Below are 17,788 nucleotides of genomic sequence, written 5' to 3'. Positions count from 1 at the left end.
TAAAATACTGAATAATTCAGCATACAATCTATTGCCTGAAAGGGATGCAGAACTTTAGAGAAAGTTCCAGTAACTGATAAGATGAAATGGAGTGGTTACTGGGCACCTCTTCTTTGCATAAATTTAACTATAACCTCAAAGCCTGTTTCTGCTTGGTCAGCTCTTCCTTTTTGGGGGAGGAAAATTTCTCTGATAATTTTTAGAAAGGGAATGGTGTCCCGTAACTATTAGGAATTTCCATTTCTGCAAAATATTTGTAACAATAGTATCACCATCTGCAATGGTGCTCCAATTTAAATGTATCTTTCTCACTGCTAATTACTGAGAATTGGAAGTAGTCTACAGCAAAATTGCTGACTTTAAGTGCCTTGGGTAATGTCACATGTAGCCACATCTAATTAAAAGGTATTATTATGGAAATTAGTTGTTGGACTGTATATCCTGAGGATCCTTTGTTATTGGAATATGAGTTTAATGATGTAAACTGTGAGACTTAGAGGGCACTGCTGGAACCTACAATTAGGTTTTGGAGACCGATTTACACACAGCACAACTTGTTAATTCTCTAGATAAATGTGTCGCGATTCCCAAGTTGAGCATGGAATTGAACAATTTTTACTCATCTCCTGGTGTTATTGAAACTGATGTCTTGTCACTGTTCTGAAAACGTCATCTTAGTGAGTAGGATGAAACAGATTATTCGCTATCTCACTTAAGCATGCCTACTATTAGATTGTTCACGGGATCTGATCTCCTGAAAGAGTTTCTGTTAACAATCTTTCAATTACTGTGTAAAGGTTTTTATGACCACTTAAAGGAGGGAACTACCAAACTGTACTGTGGGCTTTTAAATCATTGCAAATGGGCCTCTAATGATAACAGAGATTCCTATTTTAAAACCATGAAATTGTTAATTTGTCTATCTTTACAGCTTTCTCACTTACGTTGGTAATTTTAAGCAATTTAAAATCCAATTATTTCCAAAATATGACCGTAATTAGATTAGTGTTTTTACATGAACAGAACATGTAGCATAAAATTCATTTCAAGGGATATTATTTTATAGTTACTTGAAATGGAATTGAAACAACCCTGTTAAGATTTTCTTTAAACTTGTGACATGAGGAAAAGGGTTAATGTTTAAAACAATCTTAAATGGAAAGCAAATGTGACTCTAATGCACAGTTTATATTAGTATGTGTGAAAAGCATTGAGAAAGGAGAAGTGAAGCAAATAGTGCAAATTAATGTAGTACAAACGGGAGGATTTCTGTCCTGTTAGGTGAAGATAGAATAATGCTAATTAAACATGCTATAAAGAAGAAATTGCTGTTTCACTAAAGGTCTAAAGTTAGTATTTTTATAAAAAACTTACAGAATTTATAAACAGTGAAAATGAGGTCAGAAATTAGAGGGGGGAAAGAAAAAAAAACAAAACCCAAAATGTTTTTCACCTTGAGTATGTTTGACAAGGCATGGCTTTTGTCTCTGATAACTGATAAGGTCTCTGCTTTGTTGTTGTGTGTTCTTGTGGCTCCTGGCTAGTAATCCAGCCCGCAGTGTTGTCAGCTCAGTGAGGAATGTCAGTAGACTGGAGCAAAAGGGGCGTTAAATGGTTGACACTGAGGGATGGCAATAAATGAGATGGGAGCTAAATATATAGGTTTGTGACATTCTAGCAGCTGGCTTAAGTCCTGCTGTTTGTTGCTTGGGTAATACTAGCCTTAAAAAGGAAAAGAATGCATTGTATCACGAGGAAGAAAAAAACAGCTGGTGGCTTATCAGTCAGCCCTAATGACAGGTTAAGCAGTTTGGAAGGACAAACTTTGAAAGAGTGCTTTTATTAGTAACATAGAATTCTTAATTTTATATAAATAGTTTTTTAAAACTAATCTAAAACTTTGCAGTTTTCCATGGCTCATTCAGTGAAAAAAGCAATGAATACTTCATTTGCTGCCCAAAGAAAATGATTTTAAAAATTAACTTACTATTGATTTGAGCAGTTAGGTGATTTTGCAGTAATGTTCTTTTGATGTTTTCTCGCTCCTTAATGGGACTCTTTGGAAACATTTTGATGCTTGATTAAGTATCTTGTAGTTTAATACTTAATTTAGAAAAATGTTTATTTTTGTAATAGATGAAAGCATGAATGCTTTTGAATGGTATAAACTTTATATATCTTAGTCCCCTCCTTTATTAGAGGTGTAGAAAAGTATCATGTGATTTGAATGTGATTTTATATTTGATGCATTTTCAAAATGAAAGTTAATGTTTGGAAAAATCAGTGTTTAATTGCTTAAAAGCCTCATATTTGATATGTAACTTATAACTACATCTAGTTGTTCTACATGCAGTAAAGGCGTTAGAATGTCAGCTTGAAATGAGTCCAGCACTGTAGTTGGAAGATTAATCCTGCTTTATATTGTTCTGCTTCTTGTTGATTGAGGTTTCTGCTGTTTCTTCTCAAGAACTTGTTTAGTTCTTGAACCCAAACTTGATTGTTTCTCCTGGCTTACAGCTGTCAGTTGACCCAAAGAGAAGAGCAAAACCTCATTTATGTCTCCTCAACAGGTAAACCTTTAATGAACAAGCCTTTCTGTCCTCTCTTTCCTAAGTGTCTCTGTTGGTGGGGCACCGTAGAGGAGTCCTCAACAGGTGAGAAGGGGTGGACCCATCCTTTCCCTGAAAGAAGCTGTTGGCTAAAGAGAGTGAAACTGTACTCCAGCCTTAAAGCCTTTAGTGGAGAGGACTTCACCATTTTTTTTTTGTTTTTAAATGTGGGCAGCCTTCTTGTGCAGCAGCATACTCTGACACGGTGGGAAGAGATCAGGAAGTTCCAGATCTCCTTTTCTTAGGAGAAGCTTGTATGTCCCCCTCTGTGAAGTTTGTTGGAGTGTCTGTAGAAGGGAGGTGTAGCCGAGGAGCTTAGTGGCAGCTTTTAGAAGACTGCCACAATGATAGATGAGTCTCATTTGTCTTAATGATAAGAGCTGTTTTTTTCCCATGATAGGAGCAGCTTCTCCTTGTTACAGTAGTACTATCAGACTGGTGTGCTATCATTTTGAGATGGTCTTGCATTCATTTACTGTTTATCTTTTCTAGGGGGAGTACTAAAATAGGTATGCGAAAGTTCAGGTGGGCTGTACGTGGCATGATGATGCACTAGATACGGTTTTCAGGCCTTATCTTAGTAAAAGAGATTAGAGACATTTGAGCTGCTTTGCTCAGGGAATTTGATGTATTGTGTTTAGTCAGATTTACTTTTTTAATATATCTCTGTATAGAGAGATTTATGACTGGAGCTATATAGTCATTTGAAAATCTCTTGCATTTAGTACATGATACCATTTATGAAGTGCTGGTTACTTTTTAAATTAGCACAGCAGCCCTTTGTGGATCTCCATTTTGAATTCTGTAAGGTTTTTTAGGTCAATGAAAGTATTAGTTATATGATACGTTATACAACAGTATTAGAATAAATATCAGCAAAATTGTAGCTAATTTAATAAACTTGCCTTTATTCTACCTAATGAATGTGCTGATTGTTTATAATATTAGCTTTTTTCCAAGTTATTTAATTCTGTACAGTAAAAAACAGAAGCACATAGCTTTTACACTTTTATGTTAGAGGTCAGTAACTTAAGAGTTATTCTTAAATTAATTCTCTCGAACTTTGTACTCCATTTCTCTGACTTCTGCTGCTTCTGTTTAAAGTAACTTGAGCAGTGCAGCTTGTGCAGTGTTTTGAAGTTTCTCGACTCTTTGGCAATATAATATAAAGTCTTTATAGCGGCAGTATATCATTCATTTGATTTGTTTGGATTGCTTTCTGGATTCCATCTGGAGGTTGTATTATCTAATGCCAAAGTTATATAATGGAGGTATAATTTTGCTACAGAAAAATGAAAAAGAAAAAAAAATTCTTACACAGTCCCAGGACAGTAAAACTCCTTGGTAATCACTTAATTTTAAACTAAATGGCAAATATCTTGGCATAAATGTTTATGTCTTGGGTTAATTTTAGAAAAAATGAATATTGATTAGATGTGGTAATTTTTTCAAATGTAGTAGGTGGGGATATTTAATTTTTTGGTATGCTGATAGATAGAATGACCTTCAAATTAGCCAAAGAATTTGTGAACAAATTATATTGGCTCTTTAGCAGCCAATCTGGCAAAACAGTGCCCTTGAGATTAAAGATACTATCCTTGTGTTAACATGTAACAAAATTCTCCACCTTTCATAATACATGTACACATCGTGTTTAAAAAAATCAGGTGGAATCTTTTGCCCAGAAGAGCTGAAAATAGATTTTCTGGGAAGACTGTGTTATATTTTGTGGTTGAATGTGTGGATGAAAATTATGTTGGTACACTACATAACAAGAGAAATATATTTTGAAGATTTTGATTTTTGGATGTACAGGAATTACTGCATCCTGAATTCTTATGGCTGCATTTTGATAAGGAGTTCCAACAGATACCTAGTTCAAACAGATAACAAAGGAAACTGTACGTTGTCTTCTGACTAGTTGTAATGCATTCAGTTAACTATGTTTAGTTACTGCTGAGGTTCTTCTGTCACGTGCATTAGAATTGTTGTGCTAAAAATTAAGTGTTATTTGGTTAAATTTCTAGCTATCATGATAACATTTTATTAAAAAAATTGAACATCTGAATGAAACACCAAGTATTTAATGTGAACGCTTGATAATTTACTCAGGTTCTCTTATAAAATGTAAGTTAATGATTTGGAGAAAAAAGTTGTGTACTTAAGTGTGTTACTTTTTTTTTTTTTAATAAATCTGTGCTCTGGGATTTCTTTTTCTTTAATAAAGCAAGCTCTATTACCATTGTTAAAATGACCTGGAAAGCTAGCCTGATTTTTTTTTTTTTTTTCCCCTTCCTTTTTTATAGATCTGATCCATTGTATTTACATGAGGTTTGTAAAGCTGTTTGTCAGTTAAACAAGCTCTCAAAGCCTTTAGCAGAGAGGTTATTAGAGGTGAATAATGTGGATTTAAAGGATTTAGTAATTCATTCTAAATCCCAGCTATACTTTTAAATGCCTTTTTTTTTTTTTAAAAGAGCATTTTAAGTATTATTATGCAGTCTGCTCAGTAAAAACTATATGTTGTTGACATCACATGGATAATCTGGTTTGTCTAGTTTACAGCTGCAGTGATCAGAAAAAGATTCTGAGCTTTTTCAATGATCATCAGTAGCTGATATTCTGCTCAGTCAGAAATGAATGTAAATAATCTGGTAATTGGCAAGTCAGCTCTAGCAATAAAATGTCAGAATTGTGACATCTTTAAATAGAATAAGTTGATATTTTTATTTTAAGATGGTCATGTTCTTTAAAGTTGCTGTGCTGTCTTGGGGCTTTAACTGTACAGTACTGCTTCATAAAAACAATTTAGTTTTTATTGTAGCAAGAAGTATATTTATTAAAATTTATCACCCAATTAAAACAACCTCAGTTTTTGATCTGAAATTACATGATGTGCCATTTATTTTGACATATTCCAGAAGACAATTTGAAGCAGTTTTTAATTTGTTAAATAATGTTACGTTGCTGGAATATAGATGCTAGTGAAGAGAACTTTATAGTTGAATAGGGCTCAGGGTTACCCTTTGGAAAATGTAATACTTGTGATCCTTGTAGCTAATAGAATTACTTTTTTAAAGTGAAAAAGAAAAATCTAAATTTAAAAAAAAATCCTGATTTTTAGTATTAAAAATTCCTAAAAGTTCTTATTTATTGTACAGCCTGTTTTAATGTTACTCAGAGAACTTCACTAGTAAGAAACAGTAGTAAAAGAGCAGTTCTAAGGTAGACCAAACTGTTTATTCTGGTAATCCATCCTTGAAATCATGAAAGCATGTATTGTTGATGTCCAAGAGGGAAGGCTGCAATTCTTCATCTCGCAGGGAGAACGAGGTTCATCACAGATTCCTTACTGTCTTATTAAAGCTTTACTGGAAAACACTGATAAATCTGTATCAACATTTCTTATTAAAAGACTGTGTGCAGTCCCTGTATAGACAAGGTCTGTTTACTAACAAATGCTAAATATTGTGCTCAGTTTTGGTCAGCCAGCTGAGAGACTTCAATTCTGAACATAATGTTAACTCTTTGGTGTCTGAATTGTACTGATGGCATCTTACTAGCTTTCTAGATGAGGTGAGTTAGAGGTTAAACAGCATGGAGGAGGACTGACTCATGCATGCCATGCAACATAAATACCCCAGTACTTAGAACTGAGATTTAAGATGTTCTCCTCTGCCCCAAACAGTGCTGCTCACTAGTGAGCTTGAAAAACTTGCTGGAGATCTTTCTCCTTTCTGGAGATCCCATGAAATCTATATACTGTTGCAATTGACTTAAAAAGTTGTGCTTAAAAAAAAAAAAAAAAAAAATCGAATTTACCAACTCTTAAAATGTTATGAAAATTACTGCTACGATAACTGCATTACATAATACCTAGGTTAAATGTAGATCTGGGAAAGAGTAATAGATGTAGATATCCGTATGGAGAGAACTCATTTACTGTTTGTCACTGCCAGAGTTTTTCATTGTGACCTCGGAGACGTGTAATACGCAAACCTCTGCACTAAACTGTTATTTTCATATTCCTCTGGATGGTGATATTTTTATATAATGTATCACAGACTTCAAACCACTGAACGGTAACTTTGTTCTCCTGCTGCAAAAATACTGTATGTTTTAGTAATTTATTACAATTGTGTTCATATCCTTTATTTTTGCATTAATAAATATTTTACTTAGAGAAGTTTTTGAACTAGACTAAGCTTGTCTTTCTCCAACAACAGTTATTAGTTCTTGCTTGTAACAAGATGAGTTACTCTCTGGCTTTGATGTTGAAAAGCGATTATGGTAACTGAATTAGGAACAAAAAAAAAACCAACCCATAATCTGTGTTAAAAAAGTATGCAATGAACTAAATAAAGATGGAGCCAGTCTTAGTGAATTACATATGCACTGAAAATGATGCTTGGCCATTTACTAAACTAAGAAAAAGAAAAAAAAATTTCATTGTCTCCTTTTTTCACCAGTGATAAAGATTTTGCTGTGACAACTCAAATTTTAGAGAACTTGAACTACTTTAAATATTCTTAGCTGTAATGACCCTTCTAATAAATGTCAGGGATTAAATTTCTCACACTTGGGGTAATCTCAAAGGTATTTCAAATGGTGTGCTAGAGGTTTTGGTTTTGTTTATCCAGCACAAAAGTACCTAATCGCAAATATGACAGATCCTAACTTTCTGAGGGTTGATATTCTGTATTTTGTTCTCCAGTACCTTAATGGTTTATTTTTGTGTTTAAGTGATGAAGAGATTATTTCATGATAACTTGTATGTGTAAGTTTCTTACAACACAGCATTTCTAATTTACTACTTCACTTCATCGCTTAAATGCTTCAATAGTTCTTATTTAGCTTTGATTGTAGTATTAGAGTGGCGTATGTCAGATACACCCAGCAAATATAAGTGGATATATTTGACATAAGCAGATTATACGTGTCATGCTGATATTCACTACATATGTACTTTGGCATTTGCTTGGTTATTTCGCCTAGAAAACATGCTCTATTAAGGGATGGAGGGAATTTTTTTTCAGGCATTGTTGTCTGCAGCCTCTCTTTTATTACCAGTAGGTGTTTTATGAAAGAGACTTGAGGAAGCAACTTCAGTGTTGTCACTAGCAGTCTTAACAATTACCTAAAGTTAGTTTGTATGTAAAAATCAACTTCTATATGTGGTTACTATTGTCTTTGTTTGTTGTATTGACAATGATAATACCATCTGCTTTGTGAGCCTCCTCTCCCTGTAAAATCTCATCATATAATCTGTTTTTCTTACTATGCAAAACACTTGTCAGATTCCACTGGAACATATTTAATTCTCACAATACATGCTAATGCAGTTAATGAAAGATTTTGTAATTTCAAAATTATTTTATTCCTGAAACATACTTTTCCCATTTGATTTCTTAAATACGTACAAGTGGCTGTATGTGTAAACTTTTAATTCTTTGTTTTCAGTTAATCTATAGTGCAGTCACTGAGTAAGCTGTATATATGATGCACTTGTTTTTATTTGGTAGTAGTTCTTATTACTGCTTTTCTTCAATAAAAGCTGTGTAGCTATTTTCTGTTGTGATGACTGTTGAATCACTGGAAATACTTAATAAGGCATGAAATACATAGAGGTTTTCTATTAATGGAAAAAGAGACTTTATATTTCCTTGATCACCACTGATCAAAAATCTAGTGGTATCATCTTCTGTACTGGATGAGATAGTGGCAATAGTTTGAAGTATTTCAAGAAAATATTTTGACTGAAAAACAGGAGGGAGCTGTAAATGTGAACTGAAATGCCATGTCTTAAATAAATTTCTGCTGTTATCTTACTGTAGGTGGCAAATTTATTCATGGTCATTTTGAATAAAGAAAAAAATAGATGTACATTCCAGTTCTCTTAAACTATGTCTTTGTGTTTGTAAATTATGTATATTTATATACATATATAACAGCTGCTCTTGTAAGAAAAAAACAAAGCCAACTTTGTGACAGTTGTCGTTGTAGAAACATGTATGTGGTCATGATACATTAATTGAATAAATCTTGGAAAATGTTACTGCTATAAAGCATATTCAGTGTAAGGTAGAGTAAATTGCCCAATTATTTCCGTTCTCCTACAAAACGTTTCAGATTAAGTTTCTGATAAAGTAATCTCAGTGCTACCTATCTATAATGTTATACTACGAGTTTTGTTTTCTTTATTAATACTAAACTACCCAGCTGTAAGTATATTATCTTACCTTCTTGAGGTTTAATATGCTATATTTTGTTTTCCAGTACCTCAGGTGATTTTATTTTTGTTTCAAGTTACAGACTTTCAAAAAATCTAATTGGCCGTGTATCTGATGTTTTTTATGATTATCTAAAACTCTGCTTAAAGCAATTTGAGCTATTTCTAATAAATGCAGAAATATTTTATGAAAAAATAACTGTATTAGCGGTATCATAAAATAATGTTTCTTTAAAAAGAAAACAATTTTAAAAACCAACCCAAAATTTGCTAATTGTGGTGGGTCAGTGAAGGCTTTTGTTGGGTTCAGAGCCTTGTCTTCTGAGTATTTATAACACGTTGTCAGCATAGTGCTATTTTCTTATCTGCTACAGTAGTATTTCCAATTTAAGTTTGCATATAAATGTTTCAATTAAATGCATTTAACTGCTTTTCTTCATCAAAACCGTGCATGAAAATAAGTACTCAAATTTAATTGTAACTAAGAAATTTATTAATACTTAGGAGTAATGTTAACCTTGCTCACAAAGAGTACTCATGTTTAACAAACAACATTGTGTCATACACGTTCATTACGCTTTTGTTTGAATGACTTTCTCTTCTTGCTGCAGTTTCTTCATTACTTCATTTCTACAGTTAGCACTTTAGACTGTAACTCTTGTCAGGTTAAGTTACCTCCCAAATGGTCCTGGAATAGGACTATTACGATCTGAAGACATAGAAGGTTCCCTCCAAAATGGATGGCTAAACTGACTGACTGTCAGCATTGCTGCTTAAGATAAAATTACCAGATGTTCTCCATTGTGACATCTAGTTTTCAGTTGCTTCTTAACCTTGACATATTTTAACCACTGAACCATGCAGTCTTGGTCTTCAGCTGCTTTTTATTTGGTGGGGAAAAGCATATGAGAATGAAGTAAGCAGGGAAATGCTGCTCTCCATTTGTCTTTAAAAAGCAAACTAAACCACCAAGACATTTTGAACCACATTTTTGGGATGCTTTAGTTTGTTTAATGTATTAGTATATAATCTGAAGGCTGATTTGGGTATGGGAAGGGTCAATATAAGGTACAGTTTTCTGTCTTCATGAAAATCCACTTATTGCTGGCAGAGTTATGTCTAAAGCTTAACTGAGTTGTAAAATAAAATACTGTAATTGGAAAAAACTATGAATAAGAATGCAGCTAAGTTGTTTCTAACTGATGTAGAAGTTGTCTGAAGTTTTTGTGTCCTGTTATGGTTAAAAAAAAAAAAAAGGAATTGATGTGTAAAGGTAGTTTCAAAATGGAGAACATGTTTTCATGTATGGCATAACTATACTGAAGCTGATTTCTACAGGCAGTTAAGAATTAAATAGCGTCATGAAGACTGGATGTTTATGGTTACAAGTACTCCGTTGTTTTTTTTTTTTAAGGAATTCACGGGATTTATGTGATTTTTCTAAGATAGAGATCAGAAGGTGAGACCAAATGCCAGATTACTGGAAATACAAATGTATTGCAATTTGTTGTGGATCGTTGGTAAAGAGAGGGCTCTTTTTTGTGTGTTTAGAATTTTTGCTGAATTTAAGTGTTCATTATTGTATCTTAAAGTATTCTTAGTTACAGTCAACATGAAGCATAGAGCATGTTTTGGTATAATGAGGAACTACCGAGGTTTTCCTGAGATTTTCCTTAAAATAATGTTCAGGCTGTGTATAAAATACTTGTACTCAAATATGCATTGTATCTGAGGAACATACAAGCTTTCTGAGACTTTTCTTGATTTCCTTAAGTTGAAACAGCCTTCAAGAATAGCTTGTTTTGTTTTTTTTCCAGTGATATTGAACCAGCTCTGCAAATTCAATGTATAGTAAATCACTGGAACATTTGCTAATAAGATGTTAGAATAAATTAGTTTTTAATTGAGCAAAATATTTGTTTAACCAAATGCATGTGCTTATGTTATTTCTTGCTAGATTTGGGTGTTTTAATCAAATCAGTTTTTTTCAAATTCTTCTACAGTAATGAAGGAAAGAAGTGTTTTTCATCAGATAAATTGAATGTTGCTATATCTTACTTTCAGATTTCAAAGGAAAACACAAAATACAAAAGGCACAGTAACAGTATGAAATTTAGTACTACTGGGCTCCCTCAAGTTCCTCAGATTTTAACTTGCATGGAAAGTTTCTTAAACGCTGCATTTCCCATACACTGTAAAAATCAGATACACTTCTTTGCAATCTCTTATTAATCAGCAGCTTTGAGTCTTTAGCATAGTTCGTTTTTATTTTCCTTTACTACTTTTGTTCTGATGTGGGGGCTGGTGAGGCATAGAAGGACAGTAAAAGCACCTGGTCTGCTTGGGAAATAGTTGTTCTATGCATAAGGAATACAAGCTGTCTTTATCGGGGAGTTTCTGATGCAGTGGAATTGTTAGATAGGACACCAGATAGAAATTTTATCAGCTCTTGAGAGCATCAGTTGCTGCAGAGTAATCATTAATATCCCAGACTAGGTGCAAACGTTAGGATTGAGAGCAAATTTTTTCCTAATACATTTTGTTTCTGCTTAAACACCTTCGATAGCAAAGATCCTCATGTACAGAGTCTCCCAACATATGCTGTCTGTCTCTTTTCTTAAGAGACAGACATTTCTTTTTTCTGCATTGTTCCTAAAATGCAAAGGATTCTAGTGGTGTATGGGATGCCTTTTGTGTTTATGCATGTGACAAACACGTTCTCCTGGAGGTTGTTTCTCGAGTTCTGATTTTGAGTTTGTATAGGAAGATTTGAGAACAGAAAAGTAATACTTAGTTCAGCTTTTCTAAAAAAAAACCCCAGGAAAATAATTGTGAAATGCCACAAGGAAAATGTTAGACATATAAAAATAGGTTGAGTATGAATACACATTAATTGTTGGGGAAGGAGAGACTAACTTGATGAAGGAAAATAAAGTATTTAATTACTTCTTCTGTATTGTTGATATAGAAGCAGCTACTCTTAGCATGGGTCACTTCTGCCTAATTTTTAACATATTCTCTAATTCCAGCACCTGTGAGGTTGTATACATTCAAAGTAGCGCAGTCTTAAATTGGTCACACTGATACGTGAACCACTGCTGTTTATTTTCTAGCAATTCACTGGGGGTAAGGTGAATCCTAGAGGATTAGACAAGTGCAGAGTGAGAAAAGCTGTAAGAAATCATAGGGAAATATTTCTAGCTTTGGCTCTGTACAAATGTTAAAACAAGCAGTGTTCCTGAACACAGGTGGGTTATTTGTAGGGAAACACAAGGCAGTGAAGAGTAGTGTGATTGGGTGAGAGTATGGGACAAAGAGCATAAGAAATCTTGGGTTAAATGTGGTAAAAATAGTCTTTTGAGTTTGTCAGATGTATCTGGTTCCGATAATTCTGTTTGACAATCTAGCTGACCTGGCAGGTAAGAGAAGCAGTAGCTGCTGATACAACTAGATTCTGATAAAACTTTTGAGCGTGTCCAACTAGAAGGCTTAGTTCCTTAGTTCCTGCACTGTGTTCCTGAGTTGTAGTCTGCTGATCACTACTTTCTCTACATAGTCCCTTCACAAGAGAGTCAGAATTGTTTTTTCCTGTTCAGCTCTCAGCTAGGACTTTATGAGGGCAGTCTGAGGGACTGAATACTGGGGAATCATTTGTTAAAGCACTAATTGGCTTAAACTGTGATAATTGATTACTGCTGGCTCAGTTAAGACTGCACCTCAGGTAGGGTCAGGCAGAGTTCTCCTTCAGCTTGGATTTCTAACACATTCAAGGATAACTTGGTTGGTGGGATAGAAAGTATGCTTAAAAAATAATTAAGTCATACAAATGCTTTTAAAGATGGAACTAAAATTAAAAACTGTCTTGAAATTTGTGTGCAAGAAGTCAACAATGGGGACTTCATTATACAAATGTAGAGCAATATGTTGTAGGGGGGGGGCATAAAAGTTGCATATGAATGCAAAACTGGGGAAAACTGGCAAGGCAGAGGTAATGGAGAAGAGTATGTTGGGTCAACAAATGTTGAACCAAACCTAAGAACTGAATTTTTTGGGGAGAGAAAGAAAAAGCTGGGATGTGTTAATAGGAATGCAGTTTGTAAGATATAATTGTTCTGAGTAACTTAACCTTATTGAGGTCTCAGTTGAAGTCCTGTCCAGGCATCCTGCTTTAAGAAATGAACAAATTGGAGGGTGTAGGAGAGGCAAAAGAATGGTCAGAGTTTTAGAAAGAATACCTATCAAAAAAGGTTCAAGGTGCTAATGCATACAGTTTGGAAAGAAAAAACAGGGGATTGAGCCTACCTTGGAACAATTTATGAAGGCTCTTTATAAGGAGAATATTCTGGGAGCAGCTGGAAAAGAAACTGGCTTAACATTTAACAGAATGTGTTGCAGTTTAAGTCAGCAACTAGAAGCCACAATTGTATAGAGTGTTCAGACAACGTGGATAAAGTTGCAAGCTTGAGAGTAATAGAAATTACTGCTTTTTTCCTTCGTATCATAAATTATTTATTTTTTTAATCCAAATTATCTTATCTTAGAATTTGATTATTCTTTTAATCATGATCCAAGTGAATAAAATATTAGAGGCTGCTCTTTTTCTTGGGAGATAGAGAATGTAATGATAGTCATTTTGTGTTTTGGTTAGAAAAGTGGTTTAAAGTCAGGTTTGCAATATTATTTTACCTTTACCAGTGGAATGGGATAGATATCTAAAGACTTATCATGAGGGAAGTGTGGTTGTGGAGAAAGGCAAGTAAAATGCTGTTTATGTAAGACAGTGGTGTGATTTTGGTGTTAAGCATGAAATGTGTAAAAAAAAAAAAAAAAAAAATGCAGGATTTTGATAATATTTCAAGGCTGAACTTCACTTGTAGCTGGTTCATTGCTTTATCCAGTCTTAGTGAATCTTCCTTAATTTCATATGATTCACAGTTTGTGTATGCGTTCACAAGTGCATTTAGTCTTTATTTTTTTCCCTGACAGTTGATTCAGACTTCATAATATGTCTTTGTTTTTTGAGCTTGGAATACTAAATAATTTTAGGAGTGTATCTTCCCAATGAACAGTTTAGCCTTTGTGAAACACGATTATTTTTGTTGAAGAACTTTAATTTGCTTGTGTTCATAATTTCTACTCACTCCTAAATAACTTCTGGTCTTTGCAGTTTTAGAAGGATTTCAAATATGTTGAGTTGTACTCAAAACCAATTTTAATTAGCTGAGGAAATGAAAGCCAACAACTTCTTCATAATTCCATTGAATAGCTTTGTTTATCAGGATCTAAAATATCCAGACTTCTTTCCTTACTGCAGAGTTTCTGTTCTCTTAATATCTTCTTTGAAATTTATCTTCAGTCTGAATTTTCTAGGTTTATGTATCCTTTGAGCCTGGTGCTTCATCTTTGCACTGCAATTGTCACGGTGTACTGCTGTATGTTCTTAATGCTACCTTCGCTTAGTGCTTTTTTCATTTATGTCATAATTTCCAGAATGTGTGATTGAAAATAATGAATGGGAAAAACCCCTGGAAAATAACTAGGAAATAATGTTATGTATGGCTAAATGGCAGTATTACTGTGTTAAGTATAGGCAGGGGGTTGTCTGCTAATATTGAAGGTAGCCAACTAAATATTAAATACTTGCTCTATTTGTATGCACAACTGAGTAAAGGATACAACTTACAAAAAACGACATGAGCTTTTGTTGTGTGTCTGTATATACACATATGTACATATATATACACACACACACACATATATATATATATGGTAAATACAATGTTTTCCAGAAATGTTGCCCATGAAACCTAAAGTGAATATGTAACAAGCCTCAGATTTTTTTCTGAAGGAAATGCTATGGCATGGGTAGATAAGGAAGGGTTTCTGTAGATGTGGGTGGCCAGCCAGCAGTGTGCTGTCCCAATTGAGTCCACCTGAGCAGTGTGGAAGGGTGAAAAAGAATGTTTTCTGCATGCTCCTTAGCTGTAGGCAGGGAGCAAGTGAGTAGTGGGCCGATGGGCCTTTCCTTAAGGCCCTGTGCCATTATGGGACTGGACCTACGCCTGGCACCCTATCAGTCCCACCATGTGGAAGTTGTGTGCATATCTGGTCATGGAACCAGAACCTGTGTGTTTCTGTGATGTGATGCACATTGTCGGCCTGCTAATGAGCATATATGGTTATGTTAGTGGTGAGGGAAGGTGGTTTGTAGTTTCTGTAAGAGCTCATATGACTTAATAAGGAGGAAATTGGGACTACCACTGCCCTAGACTACTGGATGTTAACCTTAAAAACCTATTTTCACCTGAAACCTGTACCCCTCAAAGTAGGGATCACATAGGTATCTAATGTATGAAAATAGTACATGCCTCGTTCTTTAACCTCAGGTATTTAGTGTTCTAGTGTTCTAAACCGATGAACACTTGATGATATTTTAGAGACAGAAGTACAACTTATTATATTTTAAATTAATTTTGTTTACTTGCTTTTATAGAAATAATCTTTTTTTTTTTCCCCCCCCCCTCAGTTTAACTTTGTTGGAAGAATCCTTGGGCCCAGAGGACTAACAGCTAAACAGCTTGAGGCAGAAACAGGATGCAAGATAATGGTCCGAGGGAAGGGCTCAATGAGGGACAAAAAGAAGGTAAGCTCTTGAAAGGTAGTGTAGCTTCAGATGCATAGTTTTATTTCCTAACAGAGGGTAAGCTCATGTCTCTTATTCTTATTTATTGTGTTCTTACTGTATGCTTTTTCGTTATCTAGTGTTTTTTTACAGCCTTAGTAAATAACACAACCTACCCTAAGGAAATTAAATGTGCGTGCTCCATAACAGTGCAGTTGGGAGTCTAACTAGCAATTATAAACTATTCTTCAGTAATAGCTAACTTCTGTTTGTATCATGTTTCACAAGGTAAAGGTAAAAATTGAAGTTAAATGCATTTTTCTGAGAAAGAGCTGTTAACCTTAAAGGTGTTATTAATAACTTTCTTGAACTGATATACCAAAGTAGTGATTTGTGCAAGTAGTGTGGATTGGAAAAAGCATTTAATGTATTTCTGGCAGTGACTTCTGTCCAAGTGAACCAAGAAGCATTGTGTTTCTGGATTTCTTTTGTGTTCAGGTAGAGTTGCAATGCAGTTAGGGCTGTTACTTGCCCTGTCCTGTAATGTACACGCTCTGCCCGTACAAATAGGGAAACTACACTTTTCAGGATAGAGCCATCGTGAATGTCAAGTTGCTCTGGTGGTAACTCCTGGAAGTAATTTATTTTTGCAGGTTTATTTTCTAGCTATTTCCTTCCACCTCTGGTTGTTACTGCTGAAGTTGCACCAGCATCTCCACTGCAGTTCTAAAATGTGCACTTAACAATACTCTTTTCCTCTTTGTTTTCATAAGTATTATTTCTTTTGGTTCTTTCTTTAGAGAACTCCCTCTTTTCCGTAACTGATTAGCCACATAATACATTCTATTGATACATGTGTAGCACATAACAATTAAAATAGAAAGCTAATGTCTACCCAGTTAAAAATATCAGACTTCCCAGAGCTTATGACTCTGTCGCTTTCAAACTTCATTTGATGCCTCTTTTTTCATAATCTGCTGTAATAATGTCACTACCCTTTCTCTTATTCTGCCTATAGCTATTTCGAATCTTTAGATTGCCAGCTTTTGACCAAAGATCTTCTCTAACCTAGAGAGTTTTTGGCTGTCTAGGCTCTGTAGAAGTAAGAGGTTGATACTATCTTAAATGCTTGATTTATGAAGGTTTCTTTTTTAAAAACATTATGTCCTGAATTCCTTCTACCTCTTGGCTGGGGGAATGTTTAATGTATAAATGAGTCCTACTGTTATGGAGTTTTAAACTGTAAATGGGTAAACAGAACTTGCAGAGTTGATATTTTTGTACAGGATTTTGAAGTACAGATTTCCTATAACTGAAAGGTGGTAGAGACATGAAAATTTCAGAGTATTAAATTTTAAGCATGTTTCACCCAACATACCAAATTGTGTGGGTGTAGATGCTATATTTTGAAGCAAAGTGTATGGTTGCCAATATGCAAACAATCTTAATTACATAGCTTTGTGAATATTAATAGTAGTCAAATATCTACATATTCTATTGTATTGCTTAAAAAAAAAGGTATCCTGGGGCAGGAGATTTAGTGAAAATATTGCCTCCCTTTACATCTAGTTTTTATGAGAGAAGAGTATTCGATCTACTCTTGAAAGCTGCCACTTTTTGACTGGTAGATTAATTAGACGTTAAGACTTCTGATTACATGTGTAGCAAAGTGAATATTCACTATGTGGAATATATTAAAATTTAGTTTGCAATGAATGAATTCTCAAACTGTCAATTCTGAGGAGAAGTACTGATACCTTAGAAAAAGTGAGTACTTAAAAGTTCATTCAGCTTTTTTCCTATTTAAACATAGTGTTTAAAAGACATTGTCTTTTTATGAATAACACAATTCTTGTCTTCATTTACGGGCAGAATTTAAGTTTATTGCTGCTCCCTCTTTGATTTAGGAGTGGTAATTCTAGGGCAGGGTAGTTTATCAGGAGTTAGGTTATGTAACTTTTTCTGAATAAAAATATGATTTCTGGTTCATTTATGTTCATAGATAAAATAAGCTAAAACCTTTAGGCATCTATTCTTCAGAAAGCTTGTAAGTATGGATTGAGGTCCAGAAATAACATCTCACTGTTAGTAGTGAATATATGTGTATTTAAGATCGTCATTAACAGTGATGCTCTGATACATCCTTAAAAGTTTTGCAGATTGGCTTTGCTGTGTGGAAGAGTATGCTTAGTTGTGTCAGCAATAGTTATACTTGCAAACAGATACAGTAGTGTAAAAAGAAAGAAAAAACCCTGCATCTGAGGCCTCAGTTTTTCTTCTGAAGAGACCCATTCCCCTGTACATGTTTCATTTGCAGACCCTTACATA

General features: G+C 34.3%; 1 protein-coding gene across 7 annotated transcripts in view; it reads left to right on the top strand.

The window, feature by feature from the left end:
* QKI (QKI, KH domain containing RNA binding) overlaps positions 1–17,788 on the top strand; it is a 178,889-nt gene that overhangs the window by 52,383 nt on the left and 108,718 nt on the right. For all 7 annotated transcript variants that reach the window (XM_068413777.1, XM_068413769.1, XM_068413759.1 and 4 more), the window contains exon 3: positions 15,365–15,481. In XM_068413777.1, coding sequence (XP_068269878.1) covers positions 15,365–15,481 — 117 coding nt within the window. The remainder of the gene's footprint in view (positions 1–15,364; positions 15,482–17,788) is intronic.

The sequence above is a fragment of the Nyctibius grandis genome, chromosome 1, assembly GCF_013368605.1.
Source record: "Nyctibius grandis isolate bNycGra1 chromosome 1, bNycGra1.pri, whole genome shotgun sequence".
Classification (NCBI taxonomy): domain Eukaryota; kingdom Metazoa; phylum Chordata; class Aves; order Nyctibiiformes; family Nyctibiidae; genus Nyctibius; species Nyctibius grandis.
The sequence above is the reverse complement of the archived record's forward strand: the minus strand, read 5'-3'. Positions and strand labels throughout refer to the sequence as shown.